We start from the raw sequence: 17,816 nt of genomic DNA, 5'->3' as shown, positions 1-17,816 counted from the left end.
TGGAGAGTGCCTTTGGAGAAAATAACCTTATTTGTATTGCAGTCATGGACACAAAGGCATCTAATCTTTCAGTGTCACACCTTATTGAGATGAGAAACAGGTTTGGAGGAGAAAGAGGATGCAGTCTTGAATGGGACTCAGGAAGGATACAGCTTTTGAAAATATTGCAGTTTATTATGGCAAAACTGAAATTCTGCTACTATTCAAATCTGTGTGAGGAAACAACGATAATCCCTTAATTGTTGGCAATAATTTGCTGTGTTCTGTTTGGAGCATGTGTTTTCTGTAACAGTGTGAAAATGTTTCAGGATTTTTATTTAGCGTGATCCTCTTCATTGGTCTATCGGTTTATAGCATTCACCACCGCAGCTCCACAGCTATCCAATAAATTGTCATGGTCCTCAGAGGATGAATCCTGACATGAATGATTCCCTCATATTTCCTCTATTGCCGTTTAAAATGATCACAACAACTTTTCATTGTCTTTAATAGCACAATGATGAGAAAACTCTTTATCAAGGGAAATTAGAATTTTCATAACATCACTTCTTGGGCTATGCAGAAAAACTGCAGCTGTAGTCCAGAGTCGCTGGCAGTTCCCTACCTCTGCGTTAGCGCCACCAGCTGGTCAGTGTTTTCACTCATCCTGTAAAATGTCTCTCCATGACAGATTGCAAGATCACAAGACAAAGACGTTTGTGGTCCTCAGAGGATGAATCTCTCCCTCCTCATCCCGGTGATCCACATGGCGTTGGGATGAAAGTGTTGCTGTGCCAGAGTCAATCCTCCCAGAGCTGCCAGGATTACTGCAGACGTTTACTACTGTTGTGTTACACTTAGGTAAATAAACCACATTTACCACTGCTCAGTTATATTCAACGAATAACAACCCATTTTCAGATGATCCTCCTCCGTCATTGCACCTCCTCATTAGAGGACCACTCCAATGGGCCGAGAAGGAGCTGCAGAATGTCAGGACCAAATTGGGCTTATTCCAACTTCCAGTTTAATCAGCTGTTCTAAACTATATATGTGAATGATTTGACATTTATTTCTGCAAATCCCTGACTAAGCTTTTTAGAGAAAAATGTAAAAGAGAAACATTTTCATCACTAAACCGCAGAAAAGATAGTTTGTGAAGATAAAAAGTTCATAATCCCTCTGCATATGTTCCTTGATTTGGGACATACTGTAGTTTTTTAGTGGTGAGAGATTGTTTTTTAATAATCATAAGAAATCACATTCACTGTATGACAATTGGTTTATCTATCAACCCATTTTATGAAAGTCTGAAAAGCTTGTGAACGATGTATTTAATTTGGTGGAAATAGGACAAACCCAAAGAGAAGTTGGACAATAGATGATCCTTTTGGACAGAGGGTCAAAGATGTTTAGGACAAAGGTAATAGCTGCAGATCTCAGTGGTACATCTGCAGTAAAATAATTTTATTTTAAACTGCTGAAGTGGCATATTTCAGGTGTAATAGCAAGAATCTCATTTGGAGGTTTGCGGTCTCCACCCTTGTGCTGTGTGTTGGAGACACACTCCACTATAAAGGTTACAACCACAGGATATCACAAGTTACACAATTTAACAAGGATCTTATAAAAGTCTCACAGTTGTCGCACCTTCAGCAAATTAAGACGCTTATTGTGCTGGCGAGCATAATAAAAAACCCCCCCTGATGATTAAAGCACAATATGCAGCAGACCTCCTTTCTTTCACCAAAATGGGATCTCAGCAGTCTTGAGGGTGACGGCTCACCGGTTCCTCAGAGCTGAGGCAGATAACGAGCTGAGCTCCGAGGCCCGTGATGAGGTCAGATTTCTCCTCCACATTCTGATCCATCATTCTGTCTCTCACCTCCGTGAAAGGCGGCATTTTATTACTGAGATCAGAACAAAGCGGGGAGCGTTGTAATAAAAGACCAGCAGCAGTTACACTGACAGCCCCTGTCAAATCAGCCCATCAGAGCTCAGACCAAGACTTTTTGAAGGTAAGATAAACACATACTAGATAACGGGACTCGGTTCTTTTTATCTCTCGTACGTTTACATGGACACAGATATTCTGATATTAACCCTTTGAAGACATTATCAAGGCATTTTCTGTTTACCTTAACCCGAATAAGGTCTTACTCAGAATAAGCAGAATTCAGAGTAAGACGTGGAGAATTCTGACTTTAGTCACATTATGAAAACACGTTTATCGCATTATTACGTCCTGTTGGAGTTCTCACAGCATTTTGAATCATTAACATATACGTCAGTTACCAACTGCTTGGCGACACGTGCCCTGGGTGTTAACAAGATGCACAAGCTATCAATCTGTCAATCCTTTCCGTGTCCGGGCCGGGTGAGGGTTTCCCGTGTTGAGTCAAATTAAGCCGCAGCAACATGACGAGGGCTGTTCGACCCCATCCAGGTCTTCTCCAGGTTCGAACTCCAAGGTGGAAAACGGACGGTCTTCCTCTTCAAAGTTCATCCTTTAACAACACTGTCGCTTGAAACCTGTGCAATATTTACCAGAGATTTCATTTCTTTCAGTCTCATACGACTACTATGATTTCTGCAGCTACAGACTCGTTATTCTCACAAGAAATATGTGTGGATAATGAAATAATTCTCTTTGATTCATTTCAGTCGGCTCTGAAACACGTTAACGGGAATATAAATACAATATTCTATTCGCAACTCCTGTAAACACCATAATCAAAAATAATGTCTTCTTCTTTATGGGGTCAATCGGAATATTGTTATCAATGTAAATGTGCTCACTGCGTTTTATGCAGTATCCTTCGAATCCTAAAAAAAATACAATAATGTCACGTTAATGCAACATAATCCAATGACATTTATGCACTTTTATTGTATAAGAAAAACTCCAATGAAGCCCAGAGTGTGGGCGGCTGACGTCCCCGTCTCACACGTTGCAGTTTTGCAGGCATATGTCACAGGATTGCTTTAGTAATAATCTGTGGACGCTGCAGGGGGTGGGTGATGGGTGATGGGTGGAGGGTTGGTATACACAGCTTCCTCCGCTCGGGGCAGCTTTCTGATGTGAATTCATAACGTCATACATGGACGTGACCCCTTCCCGCTCAATTTGCCCCCCCCTCCCCCTCCATCACTCCGTATAGCTTCGTTTTAGCAGCGGAGGCATTTGCTTCTGATTATGCCCCTAAAAGTATCCCTGAATAATTCATGTGATCAAATTACTCGAGACACTGACTGCATCGGTAACCATTATGATCATGTTTACATGCACGTATATGTGGCTGTGCCTGTGTGTGTGTGTGTGTCATCCGAGGCAGATGTTAGACACATAGATTAGGTCTGGCTTGTGTGTAATCCTGGTGTTACTGAGAACAGCGTGGATTCATAATCACCCACACAGCCACCCCTCAATACGAAGGAACCGAGGGAATGGTAATCTCTCTCTCTCTCTTTCTCACTCCCTCTCTCACTTTTCCTACTTCTCCTCTCATCTTTCATGCCTCCATTCCCCGCCTCCTTTTATGTAACATCCCTTCATCCTTCTGTCCATCCCTTTCCCATCAGCACCACGTCCACACAGCCAGATCTGGAGGAAAAAAAGATATTGTGAAAAATGGAGCAGAAAGAAAGAAGACGGAGGGCTGGTTGAAAAAAAACAACAGGGGTGAGGCAGCAGAAAGAGGTTTTAAGTGGCTTAGCTTACTCTATGGTGTAAATGCCAGATGGTCCAATGAAAAGCCAGCAGAGCTAAAGGGACTGGCAGGTCCTCATCAGGCTCCTCTGATGCATGATGAATAAACACAACAGTCACTTTGTTCCCCCCCCCCCCTCTCTCTCTTTCTGTCTCCTTTCCCTCGCACGCCCTCATTTTGCCTTTGCTTTGACCCTGTGTCTGTCGCCGGGACAGCCAGCATGCTCAGAATTCTTTAAACAAGCCTGATGGCCGTAAAAATGACTGTGCCAACTTATTAGAAGTTATTGGGACACGTTACATAATCCTTGTCAGAATAATTTAATAAGCTATGAATCTGGATGAATAAATTGCTCTCCCCCCTCCTCTGTCCAGACAGCAGGATGTTGTTTCTACCTGTGGTGAGCTCTTTGCATTTTCTTCTCGGTGATAGGGAAATGTATGGCTGCAGGCAGAAGTAATGTTATGTAAGGTTTCGTCAGTGAGGGAGCATGTCCTGTGGGTAATGACTCCTCTTTTCCTCCCTCTGAGCACCTAAACTGACGGCAGGATCACCACACACACACACATTAAAACCACATAAATGAATGGGTAGACCTAGAGGAAGCTGACATGCCACCTGCTCCTTTTCCAGACCTCTGGCTGCCATCACTGGAGACGTCTTTCGCACATTATGCTAATTGATAGAAATCTTATTCTCCGTGTTGCCTTGTTGTGACAGGGAGACGCAACAGACCCAACATTAAATCAGGAGTCGTGATCACACCGCGGAGCAAAAACAAGCTGATTATTTTTAGACCGTAAAGTTTAGCAATAGAAGTTGGCAAATGTCTCCTTCCCGCACTGACAAGTTTCGTCAATTTCTTAAGTGCATTTTTTTTTTCTTCCCTTGGATGCGGAAAAACTAAAGAGATTTGAGACGTGCCCCTGTACCTGTTCTGAGTGGTTTATGGTTCACGGTTCCTGCAGAGAGAGAGAGAACAGAACTGGGACAAGCCGGCCCGACATTTGACTATGAGCTATTTCCATCTTTTGCACTGACACAAACTGGCGTGCACTGAAACATACATGAAGTGTTTCGCTCAAAAATGATATCTGCTGTTCGAACGATGTAACACTTACTCTGACAAAGTGTCCTGGAAATTCAGCTCCTGCTGCGACTGGTGGGGTATCAGAAAACCCACACTTTACAAATAGTCATTTTAAATCGGACCGACACATTCTTGACATTTATAAATAAGCTGAAGGTAATTTTTCTTGACTAAGACACTACCACTGTACATGCTACCACTGAAACCCGACTTATCTCGGTCCATGCCGGCACCACACTCACATATTATAAGTTAAGGAGTGGGCGAGTGCTTGTTCTTGTGTCAACTCTGCTCTCTACAGTGGCGGAGACGTCTCGCACTCGGGAATAAACAGAAAACACAAATGCAAAAGCCACACAACAGAAACGCACCCACAACAGAAGCGAGCGACAATGGATGTTGACAATGGAACAGACTGTCATGGATGTATGAGTCAAGTGAGTCGTCGTTGGTGAAAACCTCGACACAAAAGTCGCCCCTTAAATATAGATGCTTGTCGAATTGAGGTGTGACAGAACACCTGCACCTCAACACCTCCAATACACAAGCATTACATTTTAAGTGGCGACTGGCCTGACCAGATTTTCCCTTCAGGCTGTGAACAAAAAGTTTTTATCACGCTGAGCAGTTAGCGACGGCAACGTTGACGCCGCACTGCAGAACATAACGCAGATGTAACCACAGGCTGCAAAGATGAGACTGGTGAATATAATTTTTCATTTTCTGCAGAGGGGTTGTAAAGTTTAGGCGACATAACTTGAATGACAACATATTAGCTTCATGACCTCCATCATTCCAGAAAATGTCAACAGCTCACAACTCGTCCCCACAAATTCCGATGTCGTGAGCACCACAAGAAGTGTGTCTTTTTGCATTCATGTTTGCAATTAATGGACTTCTCCGCCGCCGTATAGCTCTGCATGTGGCATTCTGGCATCGTACGGTACAAACACACAAACACACGTACACGTCCGTGCCCCTTAATTGGCCAAAATGTGTTGAATGTGTCAGAGAAAATGAAAAACAATAAGGGGATTGTCTGGTTGCCATGGGAATGCTTTCTGTTGAGATGTGGAGGGTTTGATTATAACAAGGACAAAGTTTGTGTCAACTCCACGGGGGGGGGGGGCAGAGGAAATAATCAAGAACTGCAAAGGTTCCTCGCTGCGTCTTCTCGTTAGTTGCAGTCGGAGTAAGTGTGGAGAGCAAACGTGGAGCACGCTGACCGACCGTCGTCTGCCTTCAACCTTTTGTCACCAATCAAGAAGTAATGACCGGCCACCTTTTGAGGATGCAGATGAAGCGATTAAGAAATGTCACCTTACTCGCTGACACGCCGCGAAACGTTCGTTAATTAAAGCTTCATTCATTTGGATTCTCTGCAGACATGCTTGTTGTCTTACTTAAACACAAACCCAGGCTGTGGAAGGTTTTCTTTTTTTTTTAAACGTGTGGCTGATGGCTGCGCAGACAGCAGAAGTTTGATCTAATCACAGACACACGCTTTGTACAGATGCACATTCTGCATGATGCAATCCTACAGGGTCAAGACAGAGATAAACTCAGACACACACACACACAGGTAAAAAGGAGGAAATCACAATAATCTGAAAACATCTATTCAGGGCAGAAATGAAATCTGTTCCTGGGGTAAACACAAAAAGGACATTAAGAGAAGATTACACAGAAAATCTACTCAACTGTTGACAGCGTATAGAGCTGAAGAAATCTAAGCCACGATCACAACACCTCAAATAATCTGACAAGATTTATAACTAACATCACCTCTTCCACTGAGAATGAAGTTTATGCACTTAACATTCCACAAGACGTTCTTCATTTTTCTTCTTCTCTCTACGCCTTCGTGTCTTCCCGGGACGTCGATGACTATAAGCTCGGCTAAACGAATCTGCCAGATTCCAGTCGGTGGGGAAAGAAAAACATATAAGAGGCGTGAGGAGACTGACTTGATAGGATTAAATGTTTTATGGGGGATTATTTATCTCATGTAGTCTCCGCTGAGATAAAGCTCACCTGCAACAACACACCACGTACATATTCACCATTATAACAATTCTCTCCAAAGGACAAACACGTTATTCTGTTGGATCACTCACACACACACACACAGACACACACATCAATTAAGCAATTAATTCATTTCTTATTTAAATTGACATGCTGGGAGAGAACCAGTCGCCCACGTCCTTGCCATAGCCTCACAGATGCTATTAGGATTATCACAAGCTGATACCAGGGGGTCCTTATTTAATCATTTAATTATTATATACTTATTAATTTAATAACTACACCATGTTTGGTTGCATGTGTATGTGTGTGTGTGTGTGATCCAGCAGAACAATGTGCGAAATGCACAGTAACACAAAGTACACAACACTGTTTTCATCTACAACACAGACACACTGGCTCCGTTCATATTTCACTGTTAATAAATGCCAAGCACCAGTGGTTCTATAAATAATAAATGTAATAGCATTGATTCTCAGCCAATGTCTAACTCTCATACTTCACAGGTGGAGGTGTTCTGAGAACGCACATATTCCCCCCTTCTTTTCCTCCAGTTTAGAAAAGAGCCGGGGGGGATTGCTGGTGGATTAGCGTTTGCTTACAGCAGGATAATAATGTGGGATAATAAAAGTATATATGGTAATATTCTCTTTTAATTATTTTTAGGTGGCAGATCAATGGTGCAGTATTATAAATGTCAGCTTTAATCAGAACTGGGGGTTGATGCCACTGGAATATATAAAGGAATATTAAATCTTTTTTTGTTTTTAACAGTACTAGTGTGCTCATTTGAATCCATCCCAGCTTGCCGAGGGTTCAGATCCGGTGGACGCTCTGTTCGTCCGCGTGGCTCTCCTGGCTCTGAGCGACACCAGGTTCAGTAATCTCTCCAGCTCGTCCCCAGAACCTGCCAGGCCGCCGGAGTCGAGTCCGGCACGATTCTCCTCCTGCGAATCGCTCAACTCCCCTGTCTGTAAATCCCACGCCCTCAGGGGGGGCAGAAGTTGAGCCGGGTGCAGATTGAGGCCCGGGGGGCTTGATGGGTATCCTGCGTAGGCCCGTCTGGTCGGGGGGAGAGTGTCATACAGGCTCTCTGATTCCTCTCTCTGCTCTGGGTCGTGGCTGCACTCTCGGTACTCCTCATAAACAGGCGAGGAGCCGCCTTCGCAGCTGTCGTCTCTGTGGTCCTGCTGCCCCCCCATGTCTCTGCTCCTGTTGCCCGTGTTCTGTCCGTCCCCGTCCTGCCTCCTCTTTTCATCTCTGTCCAGGATGCGTTTCCTCTCCCACTCACCCGACTGATTCCTCTCCCACTGGAAGGTCCTCCTCCCGCTCTCCTGTCCCTGCTCTTGGCCCCTGTCCTCGCTGAAGCCCACGACTCTGGAGTCCAGCTGGAGGGAGCGCGTGCTGCCCCCCCGTCTGATGTTCTGCTGGGTATCACTGAGGTCGTAGGTGGATCCTACCTCTGGTGGACGCAGACGTGATGGCGACAGCCAGCTGGATTTGTGGCTGGAGGACTCCCAGAGATACGCTGAAAAAGAAAATGAAGCCGGTTACAGAGGATAAATCATTTTAGCCAGTTTGAAGTAGTTTCAGTGACAAATAGTGTGATTTTAATGGAAAAGGTTAGGGGGAGTAAGAGAGGAATCTGAGTTTACATCTCGTGTAAGGAGCACGAGGCTTTATTCCCTGGACAAATGAGTGCTGCCAAATCCGTGGATGTGTGTACAGTAGACCTCGTTTGAACGTCGTAGTTATGTTACAGCCTCTCTGGACAGCACAGTGTGTGTGACAATGAGATTATCTACCTAATAGGATCAGCCGGCAAAAGGTGCCACATCAATAAATCACCTCACTCCTGAGACAAGAGTATCATCGCCATCTTGTCAGCAGAAGGGGAGCGAGGTGACACCGGTGAATATGCATCAGTTACGGGAGGGACTGATGTGAAGATCTTCACGATGGCTCACATCACTCAACATTCAAGTTCCCTGCTAAAGCAACAACACCTGAAACTATGTAGGTGTAAAATACACACATGAGGTGCCACCTAATAAACAAGCTTTATCGTTGGTTGGCTTTCTAAGGCTACATCCATTCTACTTATTATTGTTGGAAAACAGTGTTTTCAACTAAACCGTTTGTCAACACTCGTGTTTTGTCTCTGTATTAGTTCTAATCCCCGTCTATAATAACAAGCCTGAGCTCTGTGGCCATGCAGAATTTTACTGCACAACAGCTGTTACCGAAAAGCTTGTAATTGATTATCCAGTTTGCGGTTTTACACTTGTAGCGAGGCTGATGTCGGTTGTTGTTTTCCGGAAGAGGTCACGTGATTGAACCCTGACGAATCAGCAAAGGCTATGTTGTGACTGAAAAGTCTGAAAAGCCTGAAAGGAGTTGTGAGTGTCTACATCATCATTTCCAAATATCTCAATGCAAAAACAATACTCCGGAAAATAAAAGGAAAGCAGCATTTCCAAACTTCGCTGTTTTAGCTGCTCTAAAACTCCTGAGTAGTGTGGACACCGGGGGGGCTGTATTACGAAGCAGGTTTTACACTTATCGGGGTAACGTCAGGTTTAGTTCAGGGTTACTGGTCCTAAGAAGCTTGCTCACTTTGTATCACCACGGTAACTTGTGCTGAACGGCTAACAGAGCAGGTTAAGTTGGAGATCGACCCGTATAAAAGCTCCGCCCACTGACCAATCAATACCTTTGAAACATTACATCACTGTTCTTCGAGGATCCCGTGGAGCTGGTGTGGATTGTTAGAGTATCTGAGTAGGACAAGAGGTCTTCAGAGACCCACAAGATCCTTTCACCTACTTCAATAAGTATCTTAATGAAAGATATAAATCCTCATCAGAGGGAATGATAAACATTTGTCAGCTGCTGGAGCCGAACACAACCAACCTGACACGTAGGAGCAAAGTTCTCACAGTAACACGGACTGTCTGCGTCGCACTACGTCCCTTTACTGATATCGATGCAGTCGGTGTGTTAGCGGCGGGATAACCAGACATAGTTTTATACTTTTATCCTTCTCTTTAAGTTGGTTTATCCTATGAAAGTAAATATTTATTTGGAATCGGGGATAGATAGTTGACAGATTTACCTTGTGACAGCCTCCATCCCTCCCTCCCCTCTCTCTCTCGGAGACTGCGGTGCGCACTGTCCTTAAAGGGAAGGATAAGGGAAGTTTAAAACAATGTCTGGTCCCCGCCGCTAACACTCCCACTACATCTCAATCTCTCCCTTTTTTTTTTTTTACCGAAAATAGGTCCATATGTGTTTATTGACTAGTAATGCCAAACATTTCCACCACAGTGTGTCCTCAGAGTCGGTGCAGACAGAGTGTGTCCAACTAAAGCTCATTATAGAGGCTTCATCATGTGATCAGGTGAAACGTTTCATCTCTCATCCAAGAGGCTTCTTCAGTTCAGTTCCACAGGCCTTTGGGAGGAAAGAACAGATTCACATCTAGTGGCCCCAAGTTATTTATCTCAATCCCACGCGTTATTATGTCGTGGCCACGTCATATATTTTTTTCCAGAGATGATTTAGCAGCCGTTATTCCTGCATTCCTGTAACTGTGTTTCCTCCTATTTTTCTAATATGACAATTTGATCCTCGTTTGTGCGTCTCCGCTGCCAGTTCACTTGTCCATGTCGGTGATTGGTCATATGCAGTAACGCTCCTTTCCTGTGCACACGCTCATATCTAGAGTCGGACAGCCTGGGTTAACTTACCGACTAGATAACCAGCTAGGTTAACCTGTTAGGTGAAGTTCACCCGGATATCGGAAAGATATCCTGGGTATGTGGAACTCCCTTTGTTGTGCAAGCCCCAGGTGTTTCTGTAGCAGAGTTAGTGTGGACATAGCCTTACTGTTACTATGCCGCCGCCCCGAACTAGTCCACTACTTCCTACAAAGTGCAGCATGCCACTTGCATAATTCATGGTTGGGATATGAGCCGCGTGAATATATATATCATATTGATGAAGAGAGAGGAGCCAGAGGGGTCACCTTCTGTGTGGGATGGAGAGCACCCTTCATTAGCAGCGCTGGCTCCTGGTATGTAATGCATGACACATGTGTTGACAGGGGTATCTAATAGACTGGCAGCAAACCACACAACATGTGGGAGTTCCAGCTGCATGCCAGGCTGCTGCTGAAATATCCACATTTGTGGTTGAAATATTTTCAAATGAATAGTTGAGGCTGGAATGGGGGGGAGGGGGAGGAGGAGCTGAGGGAGGTATAATATATAATATTTTTTTTTTCTTACAATCCAAAGTGTATTATTTGATGAACTCTACACAAATCTCATCTTTGCTCTGCAGGTGGCGACTCGCTGTCAGTGAAGTGGAGAAACATAACAAATATCTCATGGGACAAGAAGCCTTTGATGATGAAATGCTCTCCTCGTGGAAACCAGTGAATGCAGAGGAGGCGCGGTGAATCACGGCATGGAAGAGAACACACTCGATGATACGGTGGGGGGACACACAAACTAAACTCCCGATAGGATGCACTGCACGTACGCATGCACACAAGTGCATAATGTGATCGCATGCAAGCAGCAATAATGACGACTGAAAGCGAATATGATTAACCTTATGAATTGGTATTTTGTATTCCTCTCTTTTCATGAATCTGCAGTAGTGTTTGGTTTGCACGTCCGCTCTCATTGTCCTTATACATAATGTTTGTGTTACACCAACATAAATACTCTAAATCCAATTGGTTATTTGAAACCAGACGACTGAATGAAAAATTTCATTCATCATTTAATTCTCCGCCGTCTGAAACGCAGCTCCTCGTGCTCCAGTGGGCTGTCAGTGACAGGGGCATAAACACAGCTTTGCTCTGAGTCAGTAATGAAATGCTCGGCAGACCTAGTAAGTTACACTGCAATTGACAACAAACAGACTCGGTAACTACGAGCCAATTAACATTGGTTTGAAGACCGTGGCGCAAACTGACAACATAAAGACATAGGGTTGGATTTTCCTGGGATAGAATTGGATGGTTGAATTTGTTTAAGCAGGAGCCGCGAGTTCGTTAAGCCTGTAAATGATGCCCCCATTTACTGGGAGAAAGAAAGAGCGCGTTTGAAGCTGCCTTCTCTTGTACTATTCTGTGCGGATGTCAAGCTCGGTTCAAAGTGGCCCTAAAATCCACTGAGACCCTCTGAAAGGCCGGGGTGAAAGCTTCGCCGAGCTTGAAGTGAGGACCACTACACCAAAGTTGGCCGAGCTGTTAAAGTGTCAGCGTTATTCAGATGAGCCTCATTAACTATTTATCTGCAGTAGTTGTGTTGCTCGAGTTGAATTCTTACCTGCGGTGAGAGAATTGCTTTCATACATTTTAAAAAATTAACATCACCTGATGTTTCTATTGGATTATAAAGCAGTATTTCATTTTGAGGTTTGAATTTGATTGTTTTATAGTTTATATCCTTTCACACCCTTTGTCAAACTTACTTCAGTTTAGCCTTCAATAGTTGTTTGTAATTAAAAACAGCAATTGATTGAAAAATATTCAAATGAGATCTTTAGCTGCTTTATCGGCTGAAGAAGCCGAGAGACTAGAGTTTCGAATGGAAGCCTAATTCTTAATTAACAGTTTTAATAATTAAACACAACCTGTCTGGAAACGAGATGAGCAGCACAGGATGAAGTGCTGACTTTATATCAGACACGTTAACTGTTTAGAAAATGAAGCTTGAAACATCTGGATGGCTCTCTGGCTGCTGGCAGCAGTTTAGGTACTCAACCTCCTCCTCCATGTTAGCAGATGGGACATAGACTAAACCAAAAAGTGAAGGTAGACTACATATTAAATAAATGTCTCCACACTTTTCAACTGTATATATTTATGTAGGTAAGTTAGGTTTAAATTAGTTATTTGATGCTATAAAAACAAAGTGAACACTTGTGAGTGTAGCTGATTTACTTTTGTTCAAAAGATTCTCAAGCTACTGGCTCCAAAAACTGAAGAAATGTATTAATAATATCGATTTAATATATTTATGAACACTACATGAGAGATTCTGAGTATTAACACTGACTCTTTCAAGAGTTGTCCATGTACAGAGACGACTGGACTAACTTTTGTTTCTTGAAGTCCAGTTGCCTACGTACGTGTACAACTCCTGAAAATACCATGACCTGGATGACAGAGACTCTTCACAGATAGAAAAAGATGTCACAGTCTTTAAAACTACACAAACACACAGAGCACTCAGGATAATAGAGAGGTGTTTTATAAGAAAGCTGAATCTGTCTCATTGTGGCCTTTGATTACATTTCATTAAACGACAGAGGAGCCTGACTGATATCGGTTCTTTTTTAAATCAGTGGTAATATTGATATTTCATATCTGCCTAATTGTGTTTTGCAGCCAACAGGCTTTCTGGATAAGAATCTAATGATATTTTAGTTATTGTTGAGTTGTAGCCAGGACTTTGCACGACTGCTCTGGAATTATTGTTAATCAGCCACAGCTCATACATTCAATCATTTTCACGGATGAAAAGTGACAACGATGAGACGCCTCGTACGTAAATGTTTTGTTCTGCTGGGTTATAACGAGAAAACGAGGCTACATTTACATTCAAATAAAAAAAAAAACAGAAATTGTAATCTGTGCTGTATGGGGAAAGATTAAAGTATTCAGAGGAAATAATGTAAAGAACACAAAGGGTTGGGTTTTTTGGGATTCGCAGCTTGAGAAATGAGCCAAAGGGATGGTGAGTTAATAAGATGTTTTTCAGTTGCTGTGCATCTCACTCACCAGGGCTGTTCCGCTGCTGTTCTTTGTCCATGTTTGACACTACAAAGGGAGAGAGAGAGTGAAAGTCAGAGAGAGACTGAGACAAACAACACAGAAACCAAAGGGGGGAAAATGAAACACAGAGAGATCCAGTGTCAGAAGCTGACAAAAGGAAATATCAGGAATCTAAGCAGGATGTTTTATTCTAAGTAAGAAAAGAGAGTGAACGGCAAACGCTTGGCTGGATGCTGTACATTACGTGTTAGTGCTGCGAACAAACACTGTGGCTCCAGCAGAGACACACACACACACACACAGAGGAGATAACAGAAGATATTCTTTCATACCTTCACTTTCAATATCATCCACGGCATCATTGACAAGACGTATGACTGTCACTATGGAGGCTGGACAGACACAGGAGAGAAAAGAGGAGAAACAGAGTCAGAGCATTTATGAATAGGGTTTCATGTGCTGGGTGCAGCCAAGAGGAGAATGTGTGTGTGATCATGTGTGTGTTAACAGAGTTGCCAACACGTTTGTTTGCATGTGTTAGTGTGTGTGCGTCCCATAAGGGTTAGGGAGGGGAAAGAGTGCACTCTTCTCTTTGCGGTTGCACTAATTAGACAGGAAACAAAGAATCTACATCATGTGTTCCCCTGTCTCCGAGTAACACACTCACCCACACATGCACACACACACACACACACACACACACACACACACACACACACACACACACACACACACACACACACACACACACACACACACACACACACACACACACACACACACACACACACACACACACACACACACACACACACACACACACACGATCATTAGGGAAAGATCAATGGTATTGAGTGATCTGGGGGAAAAAAGACACCCTATAGATTCCAAGAAAAAGAAAGTCAGTTGTTCTTCCTCTAAACATCTGGGCATTAACCTCTAATGGGTGAGATGCCTGCAAGTCCACCATTCACACATTAGGGAACTTTAACCATGTCTGTGGTTCCCAGAGTTGTTTGCTCGTGAGTCCGAAATACAGAGAAATGTGTAAAGTTCATTAAATTCATAGCATTAAATCACTAATTGAAATCAAACGAAGCGGAAAACTGAACCGTTGAACATACATCTGTGTGGAAACATGTTTTTAATGTTGTAGGCTGTCCCATCTGATATTTATGACCTATACTACAGCCCACCACCAGGGGCCGTCACTTTGGGGAAGCATTCATGTCATCCATCTTAATATATGTAGTCTGTAGTCTATGTATAAAATCCATTGAGAGCATTTTTATTCACCCGCCCAGAAGAGAGCATTTTAACCTGAACTGGAAATGTGGAGACATTTGTATCCCCTGAAAATCTCAATAAATAAAACCGTGCCAAAAAAAGAAAAATCCATTAAAGTCTGTTTCGAATTATTCATTTTTAAAAGTTTTCTGGCTGAACGTGGACATAAACTCTAATTCTGTTCAGTATTACTTATTCAACTTGCGACTATTAGTCAGTCCCACACTTCTCACAGGAGACTGTACCCACCCACCAAAGTTACATAAAACGTTGAAGGTGAGAAGTGGGAAAGTTATCGTAACTCTAAGTCTTACCGTTGTCATCAAATGACTCCGAGGTGTAGGAACTGAGGGAGTGTTCATCAGAGGTGGAGTCTGAGAGACAGGCCATGTCATCCACCAGCTCCGACACGTCTAACAAACACACGTTCATATTCATATCAGCATCTTGCACTCAAATTCAAAATCATGAAGCCGATACAAATGTGCTTGAGTCAAATCCTAATACAATGCTCCCATATATCTTTATGTTAAAGACATTAGTCAGTGGTGTAATCACTGCTCCTGCTCCTCCTGGCTGTGCAGAGATCCTCTCCTGGCACGACTTTAAATTAATGAGGCTTCATCAGTGTGACTTTGACGAATCAAGAGAGTTTGTACTGTGGCCTTTCGATTGAAGTCGATGCTTCATTTAGATCAACTGAAGCCTCGTGTGAACTTTGAGTAGAAGACTTTTCGGTACACGCCTTTGCTCTGAACGGCCGATTTCCCTGTTTCTCACAAAAGGGATCTACTCAGAATCAGACTGGACAGGAGAAATGATTACATTGTCAGAGAAGTCTGACATTTTTTCACTTATGAACAAAACCTTACCAATCTTTAAAAGTGTCCATCATACTTCCACACTTTCAATCGTCCATTTATTCTCTTTCTGGCTGGCTGTGCTGGGTAATGAGACACTTTGGAAAATGGGCACCCGCATATTGCCAGGCGACGCACATAATGCGGCACAGTGGAACAGTGGTTAGAGCAGTGGCCACACAGTCCTGCTTTAACTCCCGGCTTGACTGAGGTCTTTCAGTGTGGAGTTTACATGTGGTCCCCAGGTCTGTGTGGGTTCTCTCCACCTACAGTCCATCTAAACTGTCAATCACACGTACGTCAATGCAGCGGAGGCGGACCTTTGCCTCCTGTTCACTTCCAATCTGTGCGAGCTAGGAGGCAAATAAGGGCACGGTCGTACACAAGGGAAAGTGCGAGCTAGGAGGCCAAAAAAACTTTCTGTAACGAAGCAAATCCGCAGCGTGGAGTTCAAGCTTGGTGACCTGTGACATTCGCCTGCATATGCATATGTGTGACTTTGCCCTGAGCTTGATACAGTGTTTGTCTCTATATGTTGGCCCGGTGATGTGCTGGCGACCTGTTCAATGTCAACTGGATGGGCTCCAGCTCCCACTGCAACCCTCCAGAGGACGAGCAGTATGGGTAATGAATAGATGTTATCCAATCGGTGGTGCAGTGTTTAGCACAATAAGAAAGGTTCTGGAGTTTGCATGTTCTTGTGTGTGTGTGGGATCGACTCCAGCCTCACCTCGACCCTTAAATGATAAATGGTATAGCTGAGGGATGGATGGACACACACACAACCCTCCACACCTAGAGGCTAATAAGTTGCAGAACACTGCAGTATCTTCCAAAATGAAATTCAGTCTTTTCTCAGGGGCTTGCCTAACTGCTTTAGAGAACAGCCTTTTTAAATAAATCCCAGTGCAGCCACTGCAGCTGCAGGTCCGCTCACTCCCAACCAGCTGCAGCAGCTGGAGGAGTCGAGGAGGGCGAGGATCGAATGTAGCTCAATGCAGCAGATGAGGAACCCAACAGACAAAAGTACAGCCGGTCACGTAACAGATCTTTAAAAGTTGCTCTGGTCTGGTCGTCCTGCTGACACTGCAGCAATCAAAGCTTGTTTTTTTTTTCCTCTCTCCAGTTACAACCTGACATTTTCTCTGCACAAACAAGATTACATTTCATTTGGAGGAAAGCTTGCCAGCCTCGGAGCCTCCAGTTAACCTTAACCTGCGCATCTTAAGAGGCAAACATTGCAAATAAATAGATGCTTAACGAGTCGCTGTGATCCCTGACACTATTTTCCTTTTGTCCAGCTGCTATTTCAAGGTTTGTATTCTTTCAAATTACTCAAGACTTGCCTCTGAGTGATTGTTTGTCAAGCGGGTGCCAGAGGGGCAGAGCGGCTACTCTTGGGTCACAACGACTCCAGATTGCAGCGTTTTGCCGTGAAGACAGTTGACGAGACAGTTTGTTAACGAGAGAGACAGGAACGCCGCTCTGCCAGGGGCTTTAATCTAGCAGCAATAAAATGCCCGGTTTCACATTATTGTTCAAATTGATGAAAGACACTCAGGTATGGGCTCAATAAACACTTCTATCAGGAATATAAAGCTGCTTGGATATAAGAACTGGCAGCTTTGCTGATGTGATTAAAAGAAACTCTGGGCAAAACGTCAGTTACTTTATGTTTGCGGGTGGAACAAATACGGAAGGAGCGGAAAGAGAAAAGCAGTTTGCAGTTCACTGCCCCGTCAGATGAAACTCAATAAACTTTAAGTACCGACCTTAATGTGTAAAGCTGACTGATTATTGACTTTGGTATTAAATGCTCTGGATTCTCAGTCTTCATCAAATATTTACACTTATTTCAATCCCAACTTTGCTTAGAGAATATGTTTATTATTTGTCATTTTGGTATCAGTACCACAATACAGTGCATAACTCCTCCAAGGCCCAAATCTGTTCATGTGGACATAGTTCTAAAACTATATAAACTGTTGCTTTCCAACTAACTCCACATGATCTCAGCTACACATTTGTGTTGGTTAAAGGTTTCTAACCCAATTTGTTACCATACAGCA

General features: G+C 43.4%; 1 protein-coding gene across 1 annotated transcript in view; it reads right to left on the bottom strand.

Moving 5' to 3' along the window:
- Positions 1-6,746: 6,746 nt before the first annotated feature.
- Positions 6,747-17,816, bottom strand: part of LOC118122614 (protocadherin Fat 3) — a 67,318-nt gene continuing 56,248 nt past the window's right edge. The window contains exons 49-52 of the mRNA XM_035179444.2: positions 15,202-15,300; positions 13,933-13,992; positions 13,607-13,645; positions 6,747-8,335 (exon numbers count right to left, since the gene is read on the bottom strand). Of these exons, the coding sequence (XP_035035335.2) occupies positions 7,593-8,335; positions 13,607-13,645; positions 13,933-13,992; positions 15,202-15,300 (941 nt within the window). The 3' untranslated portion in view covers positions 6,747-7,592. The remainder of the gene's footprint in view (positions 8,336-13,606; positions 13,646-13,932; positions 13,993-15,201; positions 15,301-17,816) is intronic.

This window comes from Hippoglossus stenolepis, chromosome 15, assembly GCF_022539355.2.
Source record: "Hippoglossus stenolepis isolate QCI-W04-F060 chromosome 15, HSTE1.2, whole genome shotgun sequence".
In the NCBI taxonomy this organism is placed as follows: Eukaryota; Metazoa; Chordata; class Actinopteri; order Pleuronectiformes; family Pleuronectidae; genus Hippoglossus; species Hippoglossus stenolepis.
This window is presented reverse-complemented; position numbering and strand designations above follow the sequence as displayed.